The 26,035-nt window shown below is 39.1% G+C and overlaps 1 protein-coding gene across 1 annotated transcript in view; it reads right to left on the bottom strand.

Moving 5' to 3' along the window:
* Positions 1-26,035, bottom strand: part of TACR1 (tachykinin receptor 1) — a 152,029-nt gene that overhangs the window by 63,511 nt on the left and 62,483 nt on the right. The window contains exon 2 of the mRNA XM_021699208.1: positions 17,830-18,024. Coding sequence (XP_021554883.1) covers positions 17,830-18,024 — 195 coding nt within the window. The remainder of the gene's footprint in view (positions 1-17,829; positions 18,025-26,035) is intronic.

The raw sequence follows: 26,035 nt of genomic DNA, 5'->3' as shown, positions 1-26,035 counted from the left end.
AGGGGGGAGGGTCAGAGGGAGAAGCAGACTCCCTGCCGAGCAGGGAGCCCGATGTGGGACTCGATCCCGGGACTCCAGGATCATGACCTGAGCCGAAGGCAGTCGCTTAACCAACTGAGCCACCCAGGCGCCCAAAGAGAGAATTTTAAAAGTATCAAGATAAAAGAAAAGAGTTACATACAAGGGAAACCCCATAAGGCTGTCTGCTGATTTTCAGCAGAAACTTTCAGGCCAGAAGGGAGTGGCATGATATACTCAAAGTGCTGAAAGGAAAAAAACCTGCAGCCCAAAATACTCTATCCAGCAAGGCTATCATTCGGAATAGAAGGAGAGATAAAGAGTTTTCCAAACAAAACTTAAAGGATTTCATGACCACTAAGCCAGCCTTACAAGAAATGTTAAAGGGCACTCTCTGAGTGGAAAGGAAAGACCACAAGTAGGAGTAAGAAAAGTAGGAAGCACAAAAGCAGTAAAATTAAGTATATCTATAAAAATCAGTCAAGGGATTCACAGAATAAAAGGATATAAAGTATGACACCATATACCTAAAATGTGGGGGAGGAGTAAGAATAGGTTCAAACTTAAGTGACCATCAACATAATATAGATTAGTATATGCATAAGATGTTATATACAAACCTAATGGCAACCACAAATCAAAAATCAGTAAAAGATATGCAAAAAATAAAGAGAAAGGAAACCAAGTATATCACTAAAGAAAGCCAGCTAATAGTAAGAGAAGAGAGTCAGAGAAGGAACAGAGAAGAACTACAAAAACAGCCATAAAAAAGTAACAATATGGCAATAAGTACACACCTATCAAGAGTTACTTTGAATGTAAATGGAAGCAGCCCAAGTGTCCATCTATAGATGAATGGATAAAAAAGAGGTGATATATGTATATATAATGAAATGAAATTTTGTCATTTGCAACAACATGGATGGAGCTAGAGAGTATAATACTAAGTGAAATAAATTGGTCATAGAAAGACAAATACCATATGATTTCACCCATATGTGGAATTTAAGAAACAAAACAAATGAACAAAGAAAAAAAGGAGACAAACCAAAAAAAACCCCAAAAAACCACAGACTTTTAACTCTAGTGAACAAATTGATGGTTACCAGAGGGGAGGTGGGTGAGGGGATGAGCAAAATAGGTGAAGGGATTAAGAGTACTTTTATTATGATGAGCACTGAGTAATGTATAGAATTGTTGAATCCTTATATTGTACATCTGAAGTTAATGTAACACTATATGTTGACTATCCTGGAATTAAAATAAAAAATTAAGGAGTGGAAAAAGATGGTGGAGGAGTACGGGACCATATGCCAACCAGTCCCCTGAATTGAGCTGGATATCTACCAGAAAACCATGAAATCAGCCTGAGATGTAAGAAGATATATCTGGATCTCTACAAACAGAATATCGCAGGTGGTTGGTTTTGAGGTATGAAGTGGGGAGCCATGATTCCGCAGGCAGATGTTGGAAGATAAACGGAAGGGGGAGGGAGCTGCCATAAGCGCTGGTGCCGGGAAAGGAAATAACACAAGAGCACAAAAGCCTCTGGGAACGGGGCTCAGACTCGCAGACCGGTAGCAGTGGGGAAAGGACTTTAGGGCAGCCCCCCCGGACTGAAACCTGGAGTGGCAGGACCACGTGTGTCAACTGGGGGTGGCTGGCGGTTTTAGAAGTATGCCAGCAGAGGGCAGAGATGTGCCCCCGAGCCCTGACTTGGAGGCGAGGACTGGGAGCACTGCTGAGGGGCGCACAACCCAGGATGCTGCAGTTAATAGCAGTACAGACAGAAACGGAGATAATGTGGCCTGGAGAGCTCACTGAAGAACAGACTGCAATCTCTCTGCTCTGAAGCAGAGGGTTGGAAACGATCTCTTCTGCTCTGACTCCCGGAAGAGATGCAGAAAGCCGCCAGGGTAAGCCACCAGAAAACAAAACCCCCCCAAAACCGGTTTTTACTGAGCCCATCCCCCCCACAGGGGGCAGGGCAACTCTGCCCAAGCAGGGTTGCCTGAGTAACAGCGTGCAGGCCCCTCCCCCCAGAAGACAGGCTGGGAGAACAAGAGGCTGACAACTTTAAGGTTCCTATGAAACAGGTGCATCTTGGTTGGGTTGTGGTCAATAATTTGGACTCTGTACAGTCCTTCAACTATGAGTAGAAGGAGGAACCCCCAAAATAGGAAAAACTCAGAGACTGTGACTTCTGCCACAGATTTACAAATGGATACAGATATAACCAAGATGTCAGAGATGGAATTCAGAGTAGCAATTGTGAAGACAATAGCTAGAATGGACAAATTGATTAACGGCAACATAGAGTCTCTAAAGGCAGAAACGAAAGCTGAACTGGCAGAACTTAAAAATGCTATCAATGAGATCCAATCTAATCTAGACAATCTAACAGCAAGGGTAAGTGAGGCAGAAGAGTGAATTAGTGATCTAGAAGACCAATTGATAGAAAAGAAGGAAAAAGAGGAGGCCAGGGAAAAACAACTCAAAATCCATGAAAATAGAATCAGAGCAATAAGTGACACCATGAAATGTTCCAATGTCAGAATTATTGGGATCCCTGAGGGGGTGGAGAGAGAGAGAAGACTAGAAGATATATTTGAGCAAATCGTAGATGAGAACTTCCACAATCTGGGGAATGAAACAAACATTCATGTCCTAGAGGCAGAGAGGACCCGTCCCAAGATCAAGGAAAACAGGTCAACGCTCCGGCATGTAATAGTAAAGCTTGCAAATCTTAGAACCAAGGAAGCCATCTTAAAGGCAGTTGGGGGAAGAGATTCCTTACGAACAGAGGGAGGAACATCAGAATAACGTCAGACCTATCCACAGAGACTTGGCAAGCCAGAAAGGGCTGGCAGGACGTATTCAGGGTACTAAATGGAAAGAACATGCAGCCAAGAATACTTAATCTGGCGAGGCTGTCATTTAGAATGGATGGAGAGATGCAGAGCTTCCGAGACCGGCAGAAACTGAAAGAATATGTGACCACTAAGCCAGCCCTGCAAGAAATATAAAGGGGGGTTCTATAAAAGGACAAAGACCCCAACAGTGATATAGAACAGAAATTTATAGAGACAATCTATAGAAACAAGGACTTCACAGGCAACATGGTGACAATAAATTCATATCTTTCAATAATCACTCTCAACGTGAACAGCCTAAATGCTCCTATAAAACAACACAGGGTTGCAGATTGGATAAAAAGACAGGATCCATCCATATGCTGTCTACAAGACATTCATTTTGAACTAAAGATACATCCAGACTGAAAGTGAAGGGATGGAGATCCATCTTCCATGCCAATGGACCTCAAGAAAGCTGGGGTAGCAATTCTTATATCACACAAATTAGATTTTGAGCTAAAGACTGTAGTTAGAGACACAGAATGACACTATATCATTCTTAAAGGGTCTATCCAACAAGAAAATCTAACAATTGTAAATATCTACAGCCCCAACATGGGAGCAGCCATCTACATAAGCCAACTGTTAACCAAAATAAACAGTCATATTGATAATAATATGTTAATTGTAGGAGACCTCAATCCTCCACTCTCAGCAACAGACAGATCATCTAAGTAGAAAATCGACAAAGAAACAAGAGCTTTGAATGACACACTGGACCAGATGGACCTCATAGATATATACAGAACATTCCACCCTAAAACAACAGAATACTCATTCTTCTCGAGTGCACATGGAACTTTCTCCAGAATAGACCACATACTGGGTCACAAATCAGGTCTCAACTGATACCAAAAGATTTGAGATCATTCCCTGCATATTCTCAGACCATAATGCTTTCAAACTGGAACTCAATCATAAGAAAAAATTTGGAAGAAATTCAAACACTTGGAAGCTAAAGACCACTCTGCTCAAGAGTGTTTGGGTCAACCAGAAAATCAAAGAAGAACTTAAACAATTCACGGAAACCAATGAGAACAAAAACACATTGGTCCAAAACCTATGGGATACTGCAAAGGCGGTCCTAAGGGGTAAATACATAGCCATCCAAGCCTCACTCAAAAAATACAAAAATCCTGAATTCACCAACTAACTTTACACCTTAAAGAACTAAAGAAAAAGCAACAAACGATGCCTAAGCCATGCATTAGAAGAGAAATAATTAAGATTAGAGCAGAGATCAATGAATTAGAAACCAGAAACACAGTAGATCAGATCAATGAAACTAGAAGCTGGTTTTTTGAAAGAATTAGTAAGATCGATAAACCACAGGCCAGACTTATCCAAAAGAAAGGACAAAGGACCGAAATTAATACAATTGTGAATGAAAGGGCAGAGATCACGACTAACACCAAGGAAATAGAAACAATTATTAGAAGTTATTATCAACAAATATATGCCAACAAATTGAGCAACCTGGAAGAAATGGATGCCTTCCTGGAAACCTATAAACTACCAAGACTGAAACAGGAAGAAACAGACAACCTGAATAGGCCAATAACCAGTAACGAGATTGAAGCAGTGATCAAAAACCTCCCAAAAAACAAGAGTCCAGGGCCTGACGGATTCCCTGGGGAATTCTACCAAACATTCAAAGAAGAAATAATACCTATTCTACTGAAGCTGTTTCAAAAAATAGAAACAGAAGGAAATCTTCCAAACTCATTCTATGAGGCCAGCATTACCTTAATCCCCAAACCAGGCAAAGACCCCATCAAAAAGGAGAATTTCAGACCGATATCCCTGATGCATATGGATTCCAAAATCCTCAACAAAATCCTAGTTAATAGGATCTAACAATACATTAAAAGTATCACCCACCATGACCAAGTGGGATTTATCCCCAGGATGCAAGGGTGGTTCAACATTCACAAATCAATCAATGTGATAGAACACATTAATATGAGGAGAGAAAAGAACCATATAGTCCTCTCAATTGATGCAGAAAAAGCATTTGACAAAATACAGCATCCTTTCCTGATTAAAACTCTTCAGAGTATTGGGATAGGGGAACATTCCTCAAGTTCATAAAATCCATCTATGAAAAACCCACAGTGAATATCATCCTCAATGGGGAAAAGCTGAGAACCTTTTCCTTAAGATCAGCAACACCACAAGGATGCCCACTCTTGCCACTATTGTTCAACATGGTACTAGAAGTCCTAGCAACAACAATCAGACAACAAAAAGAAATAAAAGGTATTCAAATTGTCAAAGAAGAAGTCAAACTCTCTCTCTCTTTGCAGATGACATGACACTTTATGTGGAAAATCCAAGACTCCACCCCCTAATTACTAGAACTCATAGAGCAATTCAGTAAGGTGGCAGGATACAAAATCAATGCACAGAAATCAGTTGCTTTCTTGTACACTAACAATGCAACTGTAGAAAGAGAAATTAGAGAAACGATTCCACTTAACAATAGCACCAAAAACCATAAGATACCTTGGAATAAACCTAATCAAAGAGGTAAAGTATCTACACTCTAGGAACTACAGAACACTCATGAAAGAAATTGAAGAAGACACAAAAAGATGGAAAAACATTCCATGCTCATGGATCGGAAGACTAAACATTGTTAAAATGTCTATGCTACCCAGAGCAATCTATACCTTCAATGCCATCCCGATCAAAATTCCAATGACATTTTTCAAAGTGCTGGAACAAACAATCCTAAGATTTGTGTGGAATCAGAAAAGACCCTGAATCGCCAAGGAAATGTTGAAAAAGAAAAACAAAGCTGGGGGCATCATGTTGCCTGATTTCAAGCTATATTACAAAGCAGTGATCACCAAGACAGCATGGTACTGGCACAAAAACAGACATAGAGACCAATGGAACAGAATAGAGAGCCCAGATATGGACCCTCAACTCTATGGTCAAATAATCTTCGACAAAGCAGGAAAAAATATGCAATGGAAAGAAGACAGTCTCTTCAATAAATGGTGCTGGGATAATTGGACAGCTATATACAGAAGAATGAAACTTGACCATTCTCTAACACCATACACACAGATAAACTAAAAATGAATGAAAGACCTCAATGTGAGACAGGAATCCATCAAAATCCTAGAGGAGAACATAGGCAATAACCTCTTCGACATCGGCCACAGCAACTTCTTTCAAGATACATCTCCAAAAGCTAGTGAAACAGAAGCAAAAATGAACTTTTCGGACTTCATCAAGATAAAAAGCTTCTGCATAGCAAAGGAAACAGTCAATAAAACAAAGAGGCAACCCACAGAATGGGAGAAAATATTTGCAAATGACACTACAGATAAAGGGCTGGTATCCAAGATCTATAAAGAACTTCTCAAACTCAACACCCCCCAAAAAATAATCAAGTCAAAAAAGGGGCAGAAGACATGAACAGACACTTCTCCGAAGAAGACATACAAATGGCTAATAGGCACATGAAAAAATGTTCATCATCGTTAGCCATCAGGGAAATTCAAATCAAAACCGCATTGAGATACCACCTTACACACTTAGAATGGCAAAAATTGACAAGGCAAGAAACAACAAATGTTGGAGAGGTTTTGGGAAAGGGGAACCCTCTTACACTGTTGGTGGGAATGCAAGTTGGTACAGCCACTTTTGAAAACAATGTGGAGATGCCTCAGAAAATTAAAAATAGAGCTACTCTATGACCCAGCAATTGCTGTTTTTTTTTACATAAATAAAGAAAAATCTTAAATGTATGCAGGCAGAAAACACAAATTATCTAAAATGGAAAAAAATCAGATGGCATCAGATTTCTTTGCAAAACTGTCAGAAGACCACAGAACAATGTCTGAAGAATTTAGAAGAAAATGATTCTGTTCTAATAACTATATAATTAGCCAAACCATTTTTCAGGTGCTAAAATATTCTTTTTTTTTCATTTTTAGTTACCCTAGTGATTTTATCAAGTGATAATATTTTTATTCTAGAAGTGGATGACTTAAAAATTCCATTCCTGAATTTTAAAATGCAGTGCAGGTAATAATTTGTATTTAGTTTGAAGAAACTTAAATTTCAGATAAGCAAAAATAAAAAATTTAAATGATCCATAGCGCTGCCTCTAAGATAATAAAAAAATTGAGCATTAAACTTTGCTGTATATCTTTCCAGACTTCCCCATAACCTGTAAATGCATGTGTACATTTTACAAAAATCACAGAAATGGTACTATACTATACATATTACTTTGAAACCCATTTTATTTACTGATCAGAAGATCATGAATATATTTTCATGTTAATTAACATGCTTATACAATTATTTTTTAATGACTGCATAGTTTTTCTTTGTGTGGATGATCTATTAATGATTTATTCAGTCATGTATGATTGGGCATTTGTTTCTAATTTTACAAACTTATAAATCATGCTAATATCAATATCTTGCATATCCATTCTTGCCCTCTTGACCTTCTAAGAGCATAAGTGCTATTCCAAATCAAGTGTATATTTAATTTTTTAAAGTTTTAATTTTAATTCCAGTTAGTTAACATACAGTGTTACATTAGTTGCAGGTGTACAATATGGTGATTCCACAATTCCATACATCATCTGGTGCTCATCACAACAGGTGCACTCCCTGATCCCCATCACCAAATAAACCCATCCCCCCACCCCTGCCCCTCTGGTAACCATCAGTTTGTTCTCTATAGTTAAGAATCTGTTTCTTGATTTCTCTCTTTCTCTCTCTCCCTTTGCTCCCAAGTGTCCATCCATTGATGAAAGAAGATGTCGTATATATAAATATATATAGATATATACACAATGGATGTTATTCAACTGTAAAAAAGAATGAAATCTTGCCATTTGCAACAACATGGATGGAATTAGAGGGTATAATGCTAAGTGAAATAGGTCAGAGACAGACAAATACCATAGGATTTCATTCATATGTGGAATTTAAGAAACAATCAAGTGTATATTTAAGAATCTTGATTGATATTGTCAAACTGTCTTCCTGAAGACAGTGCTCATCTTCCCTATAACCTTGTTAATACTTAGCATTTTCATTAAGTTTAATGTGTGCCAATCAAATAAACAGAAAATTGTATCTCTTCTGGAATACAGTTTTTCATATTCTTTTATGCACTGTTAGTGTTTTGATTTAAAAATACCCTTTATTTTTATTGATTAGTTAGAGCTTCTCTATGTTAATTATATTGGTGGTTTGTCTCATACACTGTATTTTCATGGGGTTTCTTTGATATACAGAATTTAAGAAATATATCTATATCTTTATATCTGTATTCAAACCAGAAATCTCTTCCATTGTGGATTTGCCTTTGGTGTTGGGAAAATCTATTTTCCATCTCAATTTACATGGAATTTATATTGGTCTTAAGTTGTGAGAAAGAAATACAGCTTTATGATTAGCCCAGAGTTTCCCCAAAATATGTTTTATGGACAAAAGTTCTGTGGGATGTTGATGGGATTAATCAAAAGAAGGATTTTATGATCAACTTGGGAAACATAAGGTTTAAGCAAAACTGTCAGGTTTCTTTACTATAATAATTAATCGGGGGGGGCGGGGAGCCTATTCATTGCAATGTAATTTGAAGTAGCCAAACAGTAGGAACAGTTCAAATATACATTGAAATTATACCAGATAAATAAATGATATTTTTCCATAAAGAGGAATACTATGCAGCTGTAAAAAAAAAAAAATGAGAATGCTTGCTCCATATGGTGAGAAAGGAATCTGAGATAAGCTGTTAATGGAAAAACAAGAATAGGGTGTATTATCTATTTTGTGTAAGAAAGAGAACAGTAAGATGACATACACAAACTTTTTAAGATAAGCATAAAGGAAACTTTAAAAAGCTCACCAGAAAGTAAGAACAGTGGCTAGAGGGAGAAATATTTTCCTGATTACCATTTTACACTGTTTTTTTAAACCACATGAATGTATTTCCTATGAAAATAAAATGAAAACATTTTTGAATGGAAAGCCTCTCAGAGGCTTCAGTGTGCTAATATATATTGTGACTCTCCAAGCTGCAGGCAGTGGTGGCTTATGCAGTTGCCTATAAAATCATTTGAGTTAGAGAATTCTACAAAATTTTGGTTGATCAGGTTTCCCTCCAAATTTATGGAATAATCCTTACAGATTAGACATGCCATCTGTAGCATATACTAAATACAACATTTTATAGTCTTGGGTTTCTGTCTGTGTGTACAGGTGTATGATTTCTGTTCTGTTTTTTTATTGATTAATTCTATCCCCAGAAATGATATTTTCATATCTGGAAGAGCGAGTCACTTCTTATCATTGTTCTTCATTATTTTGCTGATACCAAAAATAATTCTTCTTGTTCAATATTTCCTTGAACGATTTTTATCCACTTATTCTTTTTAAATGACTTGCTTTATCAGTTACCTAAACATACTTGTGGAAAGTTTGTGGAGAACTGATAGCTTTATGGAATTATGTAAAGATAGAAGGGCGTTTCCACCTTTTGACTACTGTGAATAATGCTGTTATGAATACTGGTGTACAAATAGGAAAAAAAGAGATAGGAAGAAGACTGTTTCCTATATGAACCTTAGATAATTCCCAGCGTTTGAATCAAGTGAAATGTATTTCTCAAATATTCTCTTATGCTATTCAGTAAAGTCTAAAATAGCATAATGCTTTAATTTTCTTCATATACTCTTATTTCTTAAATATTCAAAGTGTTTTAATTTTGTTTCTGCTGTCAAGGAGATCTGTTATACGTTTATTTTCTCAAGGATTATTGCTGATATAAGCTACTTTTTTCTTTAATAGATATTATATTTTAACAAATTTATTTTGACATTTATTGAAACAAATATATGATGTTTTCCTTTGACCAATTAATTAAACGAAATATAACAGATTTCCTGATAATTTACTAACCTTATTTGCTGGAAAAAGTCATGCTCAAAAACAAACCATTGCTATTTTAAAATCATTTTGATTTTTTGGTGACTTTTAATTAGGATGTTTGCATATATGTTTGTAAATGGAATTGGCCTGAAGGTTTGTTTTTGGAGTTCTGGGTTTTGTTAGTTTTTTTACAATTATATTGTGCCAAGGGTGTATAATAACTTAGCAAGAACTCCATTTATGAAAGGCACTGGGACCAAAATTTGTGCAGAGAAATTCTTTCAAATACCCTATAAGCTCTTCAAGAGTTCAAAACCATATGGAGTTCTTGAACAGTATTTTCATTCCTATCCCCTCAAGCTGTGTCAATTTGATATTCACAATTTTGTAGGAAATCATCATTTTTATCTTACTGTCAATTACGCTCTCTGGCCTGGGGGCACCTTGTGCCCAGTCTAAGAGCAGCTACCTCTGGAAGCTGATTATGGCAGCCCAAAAGAACCTCAAACTAGGGCATCCCATCTTTCTCAGGCTTACACTTTCCCCTCCGAATTAGGGGCTGTTATTTTATGTCTTGTCTATGACAGTCCTTGGTGGTGGCTGCCTCTTCTTTGGCTCTATCTGCACAGTATCTATCAGAAATGTAGTGAAATTTCTGGCATTTGTATGGCAACCTTCTTAGTTTCTATATTAATGTAGGCTTTTTTTTTTTTAAAGTTTCCTCCTCCTCCTTCTTTGCTCACTTTAATTTCTTTCTGGGAGTTAAGGTTAAGGGATTATTTTTATGCAATCATCTTTCTCTGAAGTGTCAATGTACTTTTCATTCTTGGCTTAACTGCTTTTCATCAACAGCCAAGACAATACCAGGGGCCCTGGGCTGTATCTATAAATGTAGCAGGTGTCAGGGGAGGAGATTAATCATAACAGCTAGCATAAACAATCAGTCCTGGAAACACAAATATGCTGACACCCCCTTGGCCAAGGCCTGGAGCAGCTTGGCAAAGGATCCACATTTCTTTTCTTTCGTTTATTATTTGTGAAATAATCAAGAAGGTGGAAAATTTGAGAAGTAATGCTCCAGGTACATTTTCTGACATTCCCTTTCCCTTCATACTCTGTCAATTAGCTGATTTTCAATTTTCATTAATATTAATGAAAAGATACATATAAATATAAAATTTCAGCTAATTTCTGATGATGGGCTGTAAAATATAAAAGACAAAATGCTGCAAAAAATAACAACACATATTTTTATAGTCTTTCTTACAACTGGTACATATAGAGAATTATATTAGATACATATATATACACATTCATGTTCACATCCACAAAATTTCCAGGTAATTAAAGTCACGAATGATGCTGTTTTCTGGCATAGACTCTTTTCCCAGAATAATTGGTAATATTTGGAATTCAGAATAGGCATGTCTTACTTCTTGCTACACAGTTCTACTGCAAAGTTAGGTACGTAGAAGTTTCATTAATAGAAAATGATATATAACCAATATTAATAAATGATTCAGGAAAACTGAAATCCCCCCACTGTCTAAAGCTCATTCATTTGGATGTCTTTCTCATTTTTCATCCTCATTACAGACTTTTTCTTGGCCTTGGTGATGGGCCCTCTGATGAAGAAATTCATTCATCTTCCTTGTCCTCGGGGGCATTGCCCTGGAACCTTCTGGGACCACTGCAACTTGACAGCCTGTACAGCATCCTCCAGAGTGGGCCTGGCTCTGAATAACTTTGAAAGCTCTGGCACATTCCTCCTCATTTTAGTAGAACAGGGAGGTCGATGTATTTTTCAAAGCCAAATGTTTCTTTTTTACACTTTCCTCTCCTCTCACGTGTATTTTTCTCCACCAATAGGAGTCACTTTTGGTCACCCATGAAACCAGTCAATGTACTCCCCCTTCATAGGACTTCCTGGGCAGCGTCACAGTTCACCAGCTTGCAAATTGTGGCAAACACTCAATTACGGATGATGATATTACTGCACTAATAACGAGCCCACATCTTCACTTTCATGAATGTTACAACATTAGGATATTTTCTATAACCGTGCACTGTAAACATAAGCAGGGGATGGCAGAAGGCACTGAAGCAGTCCCCGCAGGGATCTAAGGATATAGCTAGAAGCAGCTTCTTTTAAAGCTTAGTGTTTTATCTTAGGTCAGCTGAAAGAACCCACTGGAGTAATCAATTTTCAAAGGGCAGATTAGTTAACAAAATTATCATTAATTTTTCTAAAGGTCTATTTATTTATTTGAGAGAGAGAGTGTAAGAGCAGAGGGAGAGGGAAAGAATCTCAAGCAGACTTCCCACTGAGTGCGGAGCCTGACACGGGACTGGATCTACACGACCCCGACACCATGACCTGAGAGAACTCTAGAGTTGGACACTCAACCGACCGAGCCAACCAAGTGCCCCCCAAATTATTAATTATGAACACATATAAACATATGTGCATATGTATATATTCATAGCAGTTTGTAGAAACAAGTTTAATGTTATAGGAAATCATTTATGATATGGTAAGTGAAATAAGCAGATAAAAAGATGTATATACAAATTACTCCTATTATGAAAAGATATTCAATCCTACTCATAAAAAGAGAAATGCAAATTTTAACTATAATGGGCAAAAATCTAAAAGCCTGATAATATAGAACTCTGTTGGGAAAGCTGTAGAAAAACAGGGACTTTCATACACTGCTAGTGAGTATGTAAATTAGTACCATCCCATATGGAAGGCAAATACCAAAATTAAAATGTTATATATCTTTGACTCAGCAATTCCATTTTTGGAATTTTTTTGCTATAGATAGCCTTGCATGATATATGTGAAGCCTATCCACGGATGCACTCTGTAATAGCAAAAGGCTGAAGATAATCCAAAGTCCACCTAAAGTGTGATTGGTTAAATAACATTGTACATTTGTAGCGCGGAGTACTGTGTAGCTGAGAAAAAGAATAGAGGAGCTCTTCATGAATTAATATGGAAATATCTCTAAGATATATTAAATTTTAAAAATAGGATACAGAATGAGGTGCATAAAAAGCTACATTTTATGTTACAGAGAGGGAAACAACTTATATTTGTGTTGACCTGTATCTATGTAAGACACTCACAAAAGAAACTAAGAACAGTATTTACCTAGAGAGGGAATAAGAGACTGGAAGAATATTCATCAAAATGTTAGAGCCTTTCATGAATGATGGGCATACAGATGATTAAAGAAATTAGAGGAATTTTCTGTAGACTCCATAATCTATTCATTTTAAAAATGCAAAATAAAGTTTTAAATGATTTTCCAGGAAACTGACCAAGTCTTTTGGTAACATTTTATAGCCCAGAGGTGGATGCTTATGAATAGCAGCAAGGCGGGTGGTGGGGGGGGGGAGCTGTGGAGACTGTCTGGGTCTTATGCTCTGCTTAATGTTTGCCACTCCTTCCAAGGACAGCATTTGTCCCATACACTCTTAGACCAGTTGGGAAAATTCCAGGTGGGCTGAAGTATAGAAGTCAGCAAGGCAAAATGCACAGGGTCAAGTAAGCATGAGAATGAAGTGGGGTCCATCCATACTTTGGCTTATTCAAAGGTAAAAACTTATGAATAATATCATTCTAAGCAAATCTCCACATCTCAAAAGGTAATTTCTTAGGAAGGAACTTTTGGGGTTATCCCAATGAGAGCAGTTTCTTGAGAGCTTGTAAAAGCAAAATCCTTTGAATAGCATTTAATTTACAGTTAAAAAATTTGAAGCATACATTCCAGAAAAAGTGGATGAACAAAATTATCCGGTATTATGAATGATTTTTAAGCCAACACTCATGCTACTACCACAGAGATCGAGAAATATAATAGTGTCAGCCCCTCAGAAGCACCTCTAAGTGTCTCTTCTTGATCATACCCCTTTCCCTCCCATGAGAGAGAATCATGTCTTCACTTTCATGGTGACTACTGCTTTGTTTGCTTTTATAGTTTTACCACCTCCTGATGTGCTCTTGAAGATGTACTTTCATTTTGTTCATTTTGTTTTAAAACTTTGTAAGAGCCATCCATGTTGCATGGAGCTACATTTTGTTCATTTTATTAATTACATAGTATTCTGTTACATGCTTGTGTCACAATTTTATAGCCATCCTACTGATGATGGACATTTGGAATATCTCCAGTTTGGGGCATTACAAACAATGCTGATCTGAACCACACGCTAGCTGTATTTGGGTGCACACATGCATGCATTCTTCTAGGGCAATCAGCCCCGAGCGAAACTGTGGGGTTATAGTGTATGGAGAGCTTCTGCTCTTTTGGATACTACAAAATGTTTTCCAATATGGTTTTATCAATGTATACTTCTTCTAGCAGTCTACAAAGGTTCTCATCGTTTCCTAATTTCACCAAAAGTTCTAAATTCTTAGTTGAGTCAGACTTCTTAACATTTGCTAGTCTAATGGGTGTGCAGTAAGATGTCATTATGGTTTTAATTTGTATTTCACTGGTGACAAATGAAGTTGTGTGCCTCTTCACATATTAATTGGTCATTTGGACACTTCCTTTTGTGAAGTGCATGTTCAAAACTTTTGCCTGTTCTTTTATTGGATTGCCTTTCTTTAATAGTGCTTAATTTAATCCATGTATTAATAAAGAGTCTGAATGATGAATGATCAGGGATGGAAGTTCACCATGCAGCCAGAAGGCAAATGCAGCAATCTAAGATTTTTCACAAAACCTTTTTATGTAATTAGCTGGCACAAATTATTCATCAGGCAAATTGGGCCTAAGCATCTGCCCACCATACTGTCTGCTGCCAGTCATCTACCCATGCACCCAGATCAATGACTGATGCTGATGGCAGTAGTTAATACTCACCAGACTCTTCCCATGTGCCTGGCACTGGGCTAAGCATGTGCCTTATTTGCTTCTCTTAATACCTCTATGTGGAATGTTCCATTCAGCTTAGAGGCTTAAATAACTTGACCATGATGACTCAACTAGAGAGTGATGTGGCTGGGAGTTGATCCCTCATTTAACTCCAGAACCCATGTTCCTAACCTAATTATTACACTGCCTTAAACAAAGTTTCCTCCTGGTTTCAAATTTGGGATTATTGCGTGCTGTGGAAATGGCAATCGGTTCTAGCAGAAGACAATATAATGAAGTACTTAGGTTACAGCTAGTAAAACTGAAATTCTCTAAAAGTATATCATAATACATTATGAAGGATATTGACAAAAAGGAAATAGACTTACATAAAGCTTGCTATGCACTTGAGTTACATTTGCTTCACAGCACATATGTGGATGACAAATATGGGTTCTTTTAACTTACTACTGTATCCATAAGCATTTTACACATCCTGAGTAGATAAAATCAGATGCTCTTCTCCAGACTCATTTTTTTAAGGTTAAAATCAAGAAATAAATGTATGGTATTGTCTTTCTCTGACTGACTTATTTCACTTAGTGTTATACTCTTCAGCTCTACCCATTTTGTTGCAAATGGCAAGATTTCCTTCTTTTTTATGGCCAAACAATATTCCAGTGTGTGTGTGTCTGTGTCTGTGTGTCTGTGTCTCATATCTTCTTTATCCATTCATCTTCACTCATATGTGGAATTGAGAAACAAAATAAATGAGCAAAGGGAAAAAGAGAGGGAGAAACAAACCAAGAAAGAGACTCTTAACTATAGCGAAGAAACTGATGGTTGCCAGAGGGGAGGGGATGGGGAGATGGGTGAAATAGGTGAACCCTTAGCATGGTGAGCACTGAGTAATATATAGAATTGTGGAATCACTACATTATACACCTGAAACTAATATAACACTGTATGTTAACTATACTGGAATTAAAATGAAAAACTTAATAAAAATAATAAAATTTAAAAAAATAAACAAAAGAAAGAGGAAGTTTAAAAAATCATGAAATAAACAATGATGGCAAACCTAACCGTGCATCCAGTACAGCTACCCTAAATTCTCATTGCAAGGAAATAAGACAATCCGGCATATGCTGTATCGAGTCTCAAAGGGCTTTCTTAGTCACTAATAAGCATAAAACAGCAAAATATTCAAGCATAAGACAGCAAAATGTTCAAACTTTAAAAACTACTATTTCTTGGGCAAGACTCCAGAGATCTGTGGAAATACCTTTGTTTCCATGTTAAACTTTGAATTTGTTGGAGGATAAACTAACTGTATTTTGAAACAAAACTGTAGGAAGGTAACCAGACTTGGAAAAGATCATGAGAGCCAAGAGCTGAGCTAACAGACCATGCAATCAAAGGCAGTTTCTAAGCAGTTTCTAGAATGGGCTTTAATTCACAGGGCTTTCATTTTTCCTTTTTGAGGGAACCTTCTGGCTCGAACATGTTCGGGGGCCCTGTACAGCTTGTAAAGCTATGTTCTTCCTCCCGCTGAGACCCCACTCAGGCTTGTAGTTTCATTTGGAAGAATAATTTTCAATGTCTGCTTCTAGGCTGAGCATTAATCCCCCCCACTGCTTGATCGATTAAATCCCACTGCCTGTGTCTGGAAGGCAAAGTCTGGGCTTTATGTATTGCTTGCTGGCGAGCCCCATTTCCGTGCTCCATGGAACAGGTGCAGCAGCATAACTCTCCGCAGCAGGCTTTCAGACAGTCGGATCTTGGGGGTCAACAGGTAGTGTCTTGTGTTACCATCTAGTGAGTTTAAAGGCCTGTAATGATTCTACCGCTATCTGATGAATTTGGTTCGATAACATTATCTTACCTTTCCTATGGCATTTAATAGCTTACAAGGGGAGGATACATGATCTCATTTGTGCTTCATAGCAGTTGTTTATGGGAAGCGGTGCTTTGTCGCTTTCAATTTTAACAATGAGGGGGGACTGTGATTCTTGCCCAGAGTCACATAACTAGTAATGGCAATCTTGTTATTAAGACATAGATCACCTGATTATTAACACCAGTGTTCTTTTATGATTCACATAATAAACCCGAGATAGGAGGATTATAGAGAACTTTCAAAAGGACCCACATTATCAATGTGCTCTGAGCCCAGAAAACTGATGGTAATATAAATGTCACATTGCCACTTACCTGAGCAGAACAAAACAAAGAATAAGCCATTTCAGTGTTGCCTCTAGGAGAAGTCTTGGAGAAAATTGCCAGGATTTCTTTGAAAACCCTTAAATGAGCTCAGTCAGGCCCCCGAAGATAAGCAGGCCTGCTTTGTAGGGAAACTTGTCATTCATAAGGTCTCATTGTACTGGCTTTGCCTTCCCATGCATTTGAATGTGTATCTTATTTCTCCACCTAGAAAACCCTGGAAGATAGGTGCTGTGGCTTGGTTTTCCCCAGAGGCATATCCTGAGATAAAGATTCAAGTGCAAGTGACTTAGTTAGAAGGAGAAAGAAACACCAGTAGGGAGTAGGGCAGTGATACAAGGAAGGGTGTGTCATCGAGCCAGCTGCCACTGGGGTGACTGGAGCTTCACCCCAACACAAAACCTTGGACACAGTGTAAAACACACACCTCAGAGACATTCCACCTGTGGGCTGAGGGAGCTGGGGTATTCATACACCGGTTCCTATCTGTTGTTGAGAGCTGCTGGGAGCAGGGGATAATTCCCCCCCCCTCTGGCATGCTGAGCAAGAGGGCAGAGTGGCGTTCTGTAGGTGAGGAAAGAGCTCCCAGGCAAAGCAATGAAGACACTGGCAGGGCAGAGTCACTGGTAACCCACGGAGGAGATGGAAGAACACCTGGATGGTAGGCTATAACAGGATCCAGGTCCCACATTTTTCTAATTTTCATTTGAAGTCCAGAGTAGTATTTGGGAGATAAGAGTCCCTTGATAATGATGGACACATCAACTTGATATCAGAGTGGTTATGAAGAAATGCTTACAGAAAGACACTAAATCCCAACCAACAAAAGAGCATGGAAAGAAAGAAGAAACAAGAAAAGACAAAGAAGGCACCACTGGGGAGTCATTCCTACTCACACTTTCTCGTAAATCTTGTCGGGATGCTCTGGCCATTCAATCATACACACCACTCTGTTGGGCATGGTCTCTGTGGTTGAGTAGTAGCCCTGGGGGAAGGCCAGTAGGAGAGCCAGGACCCAGATGACACAGATGACCACCTTGGTGGCCGTGGCTGACAGCCGGGGCTGGAGGGGATGGATGATGGCCATGTACCTGGAACAGAGAAGAAAGGATAAATTTCTGATTTGGTCACCAAAATTTGCATTGGCAATTAGCATTGTCCCTACCAACGAAAAACTCCAGGGAAACCTTTGACTTCTGATGATTTTTATTACTATTTTCTGATCCTTTTTGCATATTCTATCCTTAAATTTTATGACTCCTAGGACATAAAACCCTAAAATCCATAGGAAAAGACAACCAGGTTTTTAAATATTTAGAACCCATCTAGCAACATTCCAGGAGAGACGTTTTCATCATTAGAATGCTCATGCCGGGGACATGATAACCAAGTATAGATCAGAGGGATACAGTAGAATTAGAAGGACAAATAAAATGTTGTCAATTTATTCAATATAAAGGCTGTCTTTATCCTTTTTGGATTAAGGAATGATGTTGATAGAAATAGTGGTTTTTAAAAGTTCTTATGTGGCAATTGAAAAGGCTAACAATCTTATATTGGTCTCTACAATGTGAGGAACAATGAGTGTGTGTGTGAGAAAGAAGTAGCCTAAGAGAAAACATCAGCTCCAGGTGAAATCTTCATCCGTTCTTTGAACATCTAGAAGTCAGTGTGTGGCTACCAAGGCATGCCTCATGGGGAGAAACAGTCTCCACCTGCTGAGACAGACACACTTGGGTATATTAAAGTCCAGGGTGGATGAAACCTCATTTGCAGGAAGGGGGAAGAAACGTGAATGATGACTCAGGACTTGGAGCCACTCCCCCATGTCCTCTCCCCCAGGATGGAGCCCCGAATGAGTGTGTCCACACGTTTGAATTTGTGCCACCTCTGAAATGTAGCAGAGATCTTAGGAATAAATATTCCAATCAACATTTCATATCAATTACAATCACATCAATTCTGAATCCTCCGTTTTAAAAGGCATCTGACTGTGTATTTTTTCTTGCAAAGTTTATGGATCCATCCCTTAAAATATGTATCCTTTGTCAGAGTAGAAATTATGTCTCACACTGCCTTTGGGGTTTAAATATTATCAGACAAAACCTTACATTTGATTCTCTGATATGCAGGTATTTCTGGCTTCTGTGGGACGGAATGGCCAATGGAGACTTCGGAAAAGAGCAGACAAATAGCAGCCCAGCTGTCAGCTGGATGCACATAATTCCACATAATTCTTTTTCTACACCCTTTGGACTCCTAGGATCTGTAGGCTAGAACTGGGGCCACGGTTATAAGTAAAGCAATTTCACTCAGCATGTGCTCTACAAATTCGCACTGGGCACCTGCCGCATGCAGAACACAGCTTTTCCTTCTCGGCTCCAAGCTTCTAATTTCTCTGGGGAGAGTAGGCGCATAAATAGGCAACCACAAAACACGACAGTAGGATATGTGACCTCAAGTGGTAATCTGATAAATGCCTTAGAGCCTCACGGAGGCGGCAGAGGTAATCAAGTCTTGGTATGGCAGGGGGACTGTTGGAGGCGCTTAAAGAGGTGCATTTAGCTGGATTTGGGACAAGTCTGCTGGGCATCCAGCTGGAAGGGAAAGAAGCATTCAGAGCCTTCCTCTCTTCCTCATGTTATGATCAGATCTGACTCCCTGTCTGGGAAGCTTGATGGCTCAGTTTTTGTGAAGGCTTCTTTGAGTGACCTTTTATAATTCTAAACTTTAAAACACCTTTCTTCACATTTTCTTGCTAGCGACCTGGGTTTTCTTCTCTGGTCTTTTCTAGTGATGCCACTCAAGCTGTTCAGTGTGTGGAGGTTGGATACTAGGGTACCTCATGTCAGCCTTCACATATATGATTAGAAGTGATAACCTTCCAGAAGAAAACCCTCAGAATCTCTTCTTTCTGCCTCTTTTGGAAAAAATGGGCAGGCGGTCTAGAAGTCAGGAGAGAGTGGAATTCAGAAGAGACTTGGAACAGATATTTTGGTGGGGGTGAGCAGTAAGCCATAAATCTTTGGGCAAGTTTCCTCGGTTGAGTTGGTGGCCATAAAGCCTATCATTCAGCTATTGTCTACAGCACCAGAAGGGCAAAGACAACTCTCAAAATATCGTGAATCAAACATTGTCTGTCTTCTTTAGGTTACCCTAAGGGACCATAGACCTGATGCCCTTCCATCCTTGGGGTGGTCTCCTGAAAAGAACCCTGAGACGTCGTGATTTCCCTCCTGGATCTGCCTCTTTCTTGCTGCCTGAAGCCAATGGAGCACTGATTTCCTCTTCAGTCATGGAGTGGCGGTGGACAGAGAATGCAGAATCAGAGCCAATGGAGGTGAACTGTGCAGCTACTAATGTCCTTTCCAATTCGGTGAAGGGCTGGACCTAGATGGTCATTAATTGTAGGCTGGCTTACTGGATCATTTCCCAGAGGCAAGATCTTCCCCCTACAAAGCTGGACACCTAGCCATGCAGAAGCCTTTCCTTGCCAGCACCATCCAGGCTTCTGCTCTCACTGTAGCTGTGCCTTCTCAGGCTCCACAGGAGCTTGAGGAGACTGCACAAAGGAGAATGTGCTAATTACATCGCCCCCTTTTAATATTATCTCACATGCAAGATTTTAATTTGCTTTTAACCCAGGCTAAGCATTCAATCTTAAATAAATGTACCTTAACACCCATGCCCGTGCCCAAATTGGCAATACACCATTCAAAATCGAACGTGACTGGGGCTTAAGGGGAACTGCATCGGCATACTGGTGCTATAGCTCCAAACAGGTTGCAGAAAGTCATATTTTAACTTTATTGCAAAAATTACAATTTGGGAGCCCATTTCAGTTAACTCTGCCATTTCTTGAGTGGAGGAGCCATTTCAGTGACAAATGAAAGTGTTACCCGCATAAAGCCAGAGAGAATACAAAAGGTTGGCCCTAAAAATTGTATTTTCATTTGTTCAAAATAGAGTCATTTGTAGATCTTTCTCTATGCCTTTCTTCTTTTTTTACCTTTCTTCCTTCTTTCTTTGGAAATCCTCACTTCTGGAGCTTATGTGACATGCTTCTTTCTTACACCCCAAATCTAGTACCCCTGGGATAACTTGTCCGTAGACGGATGCATATTTTCTTTCCTGCTGACCATTCCTAGCTTGGATTCCATTAACATACCTTTATATATTTATTTGTAACCACCTGAACAATTCTTGCTTATTCAGTTATGACTTATCATTGAGGAAGTGCCGCAAGCCTTGGGAAAATGGATTCAATAAATATTTATTGACTGCATTGTGCTCAAGAGACCAGAAGGCAGTCAATGAAATGTCTTTCTGGTTTATGCATTAATCATCAGGCTGCCAGAGAAAGGGGTCCGGGGGCTGTGTGGGATGTGGATTATGTTCTCCACTTCAGGTTGTTCCAGTCCCACGGAGGGCTGGTGGCTCTGATTTGAATTGTATGTGGCCTCCCAGCTCAAACACCTGAGGTGCTATCCTCCCCTTGCATGATCATGCTTTATAAAAAGAACTCTCCATAGAGTCTCTGAAATCTGGCAAAATATAAGGCTGCACATTTTTTTTTTAAAGGCAGAGTGAAACAATAAGTGAAGAAGAATCCAATCTTCTTTTTTTTTTTTTAAGATTTTATTTATTTATTTGACAGAGAGAGAGATAGCGAGAGCAGGAACACAAGCAGGGGGAGTGGGAGAGCGAGAAGCAGGCTTCCTGCCGAGCAGGGAGCCCGATGTGGGACTCGATCCCAGGACCCTGGGATCATGACCTGAGCCGAAGGCAGACGCTTAACGACTGAGCCACCCAGGCGCCCAGAATCCAATCTTCTGATAAGCCCCAGTATCCTCATAATATGTCCTCTTATACTAGCCCTAAATCACCTGGCAGAGAGGATGTCTTTCCTCTGCCAAGAGATCTCACCTCCCAGGCCCTCCCTCCAGTTCCAGTCCCCACTCTCCCTCATCCCCACTCACTCCCTCCCAGGATGGTTTCCGTCAAGGGACTACATCCGCCTGGGTTCAAATGACAAGGAATAGTGACAGCTGAGAGCATGGCTGCTGTAGTCTAGCTCAAAGGTTGGCGAACTTTTCCCGTAAAGGGCCAGATGGTAAATATTCTAAGCTTTGTGGCCCACACAGTTTCTGTCATAACTACTCAACTCTGCCTTTGTAGTGTGAAAGCAGACAAGGCAACTGTCTTGGGCGTGACTGTGTGCCAGTGAGACAATTTACAAAACTGGTGGGGGCCGTGCTTGGCCTAGGGCCACAGTTTGTTGATCCTTGGTCTAGTTGATAGGAAGTGAAGAACAGGAGGAATAAAAACCGTAGGAGAACATGGTGTACTCTTCAGAAACACTCTTTAGCTTTGGCAGATGGAGGACTCTAAGACTAAAGCTCATTGGGTGGATAGATCTTATAGCCCACAAGGAGCTAGTAAAGTGGTCAGCCGCCATTCATGACTCCAGAATCTAGCCCCTTGTCTGAGTACAGTGGTCACTAACCCATGATGTTTTTACTCCTTGATCTTCTGGCTGGCTCCTACTTATTTTCATGGCTTGGCCCATTTATCATGTCCTGTGACTGGGTTTAGGTGCCCTGCCTTTCCTGCTGTGAAGATCTCTAACCTTGTGTGGACCACATTTCAGTTTATTTGCCTGTCTACCTTTTCTTAATTCATCCTTGACAGATCTTTTGCAGATGGCCGTTGCTGTGACTTTTTCAAGCTGGTTTCCTTGGCTTCCCTCAGTGCCCAGGACATAGTAAAAACTCAATGAAAGCTTAATTGAATAAATGAATTTGAAATTTCTTGGTAGATAGCAGGGGCTCCATAAATGGTTGTTGAATAAAAATAAATGCAGTAGGAGAACTACATTCTTACTCTACCTTCATTCTTCCCAGTCTGAACATATGTGAGACTATTATGGGGGAATAATTATTGCTCAGTGTTTTCTGTGATACAAACATCCAGGATCATCCTGCAGGAAGGATTTCACTGGACCTGGGTCTTCAGAATTTCCCATCTCTTGACATTAAGCCCTTACACAAATTCTCAATAAGTATTTGTTGATTAACTTCCACGCTGACCGCTATGTAGAGAATTCAGTCTCACTACGTGGCATCTCCCTCCAGCTCTTCTTCTGAACAAGAGGCTGCTCCATCCTTTCCCCTCCTACTTCCCACCCCATTCCATCTCAGAGAACACCTGCTGGGGCATCAGTTGGGGTTCTCTCCTAGGACCTTTCTTTAATCATCAAAACCCTCATTTAGACAGATCACGTGACCATAACTTTGTCCACTCAACTAAGCTCAAGCATCACACAACTATAACCAAAGAGGCCTTTGAGCAGCCAACAGAAGTGACCTGAAGTTCACATACTACCAAAACATTTTTGTTAATGGCAAAGCCCCTTGAGTCCCCACCACTATGTTATGCACAGTTCTAAGAAGCACGAGTTTCTGGCCTCTCAGCCCAACATAGATTCACAGCATTGTCGGATTCATTTTAAAAAAGTGCCAGCTGACAGCAATGGCACAGTCAACAAAACCATAAGAAATAGGTGCAAAGACAGATGGAGCTGAGAGCCTGGGACAATTTAGAGTTAACTGAAGGAGAGATGTAGCTAACTGATGTCTGAGCCATCCTGCCCCATGTGTGATCAGCGGATCCATGTGGTTCAAAGGTGATTCAGATATAGAGTCTCCAGCCAGGGCTGCCATAAAAGTACACATGACTAAGGCCTGAAACGAACTATGGGGAAAAAAAGCAGTAAAGATCCAAACCAAGTACAGTATCCTGAAGGCTTCTGCCTGTAGAGGTGGGTCCAGATTTGCATGAAAACTTAAAGCAGAGGCAACTGGGATGGAAGGGTGGGGTGAGGGGGGCGTTCAGAGAATGGCATGTTCCCACCTCCTTCTCCTTGTCCTCCAGGGCAGCCTCTCTTCTCCCACAGACCTCCTTTTTTCATCAGATAAAGGCAGGATCCTGTGAGTGAGGCACTCACTGTTGGTTGTACAAGTGCAGAGTTGGATCCTGTCTTTGGATATTCTGCTAAGTGTAGATTTTTTGCATTCATTTTTTATATTTTAAAATATTTTTTATTTTGATTGCTGAATTACCTGTGCCACCTTAAATTTTGCACCCAAAGTGAATGCCTCACTTGCCCTACTCTAATCCCAGCCCTGATAATATTGCCCACTCAAGTACTTCAGGTGGGATAATCACTGATGAAATGAGGTGCACTTGGACTTAGGTAGTGGTGGGACTATTGTTCAAAGCTGCTGGTCCCGTCAACCCCCTGATAAACAGTTATGCTGTGTCCTCTGCCTGCAGCCTTGTAATGCCCAGGTCACCACAGCATGGGTGGCAGGGTTGATGTGAAGCCTGGAAAATTATCACTAACATGAGCAGAATGGAGGCTGAACAATTCTACTGTATAGAGTAATTTGGACGCCCTTGCTACTGTGATTTTGCCTTTTATTGTACATGCAAATCCACGACTATTTATTTTATTGACTGATTGGCTGATAGTGCTTTCTTACTTAAAAAAGCTCTTTGATAGCAATAAGTTATAAACAAACAAAAGTGTAAGTTTAATGAAAAATTATAGGCTTGATTTCTGCTTTTCATTAAAATTAATGATGAATGTGTGACCTGCACACAGGGATTGTAGACATTTACCTTCTATGGAGCCTCAGTGTTACCACTGAACATGTGGAAACCAGAGAACACCAATCTGCTAAAGAAGCAGCAACATCCACACCAAAAAGTTAGTAGTTACTTTAAGCCAAATGCGTCCAAAGACGTTGACATATGCAGTGAAAATGATGTGTTTGCCCATTACTCTGTGAAGCATGACTTTTCATTTAGATTAAATGACTGTTCTAAATTAATTTCACTAAATTTCAGTTCTAATTTTTCTTGTGCATGTACAAAAGATCAAGTGATAGCTATTAGTATCTTGGCTCAGTTAGCAGAGGACTTGGCAAATAGCTAAACGATTCTAATTTTATATCACTGTCATCAGATTTTTCAAATAGGAAATCAGGTAATTTCAATAATGGTTCAATTATTTCATAATATAATTCATGGAATCAAAGTTTTGGGAAGTAGAAACAACTGACATTGTTAATATTATCATGAATTCATTTCAAATTTCGACAGTGAAGATAAATTGTTTTGTTTTGATACTAATATGAATACTATGTGGTAAAAATAATGTCCTTATGAAAATAAGAAACCTATGGAACAGAAATATACTTGGAGACGTATAACTTGCCAAACAAGCTCTGGTATTTTACCAGTTAAAATAGAAGCTGAAGTTGTTGAAATTTACAAAAATTTTTGTAGGTGCAGAGTAACTGAACTAATTTTTTTCTTTTTTGTTAGTAAAGTTGATAATGAATACAAAAGTATACTTCAGTAGGATTTTGGAAGTGTTTAAGCCTTTGACAAACTGTTTTGTGAATTAACCTACATAATAATACTAAACTTTTTGCCCCTGAGTCCTCTAAGTCTTGGTTGCATTTTGTTTAAAATTAATTGAATATCTTTAATCAAATATTTTTAAAAAAATATTTTATTTATTTATTTGAGAGAGAGCAAGAGAGATCACAGAGGGAAAGGGAGAGGGAGAGGGACAAGCAGATCCCCGCTGAGCAGGGAGCCCAATGCGGGACTCAGTCCCAGGACCCCGAGATCATGACCTGAGCCGAAGGCAGAAGCTTAACCAAATGACCCACCCAGGTGCCCCTTAAATGCCAATCTTTTTAATGGAGCATCCCAAAATATGAGCTTCTGAAGCTTTTAGAAAATGATAATTTTTTAATACAAATCTGGTAAGTAAAAAGACCCTGAAACGTAACCCTAAAAAGGCAAGAGAGGAACTGCACAAAGTAAACAATGAAAGCTCTAAGGTGTGCACAATTTAATTTTGGAATTCTTGAATTGCTCTTAGGAATATTTTCACTTGTGGGAAAAATCTTTTGATAGATCTCTATTTTTTAGTAAATAATTTGTACTCTCAGAATGGACTGGTATGAACTTGGAGTGGACTGCAATTTTGCAGTATTTAAATTTGGTAAAAGAGACCACTTATTT

The sequence above is a fragment of the Neomonachus schauinslandi genome, chromosome 10 (genome assembly GCF_002201575.2).
Source record: "Neomonachus schauinslandi chromosome 10, ASM220157v2, whole genome shotgun sequence".
NCBI classification, from domain to species: Eukaryota; Metazoa; Chordata; class Mammalia; order Carnivora; family Phocidae; genus Neomonachus; species Neomonachus schauinslandi.
Note: the sequence above shows the minus strand (reverse complement) of the source record. Positions and strands in the feature narration are given on the sequence as shown.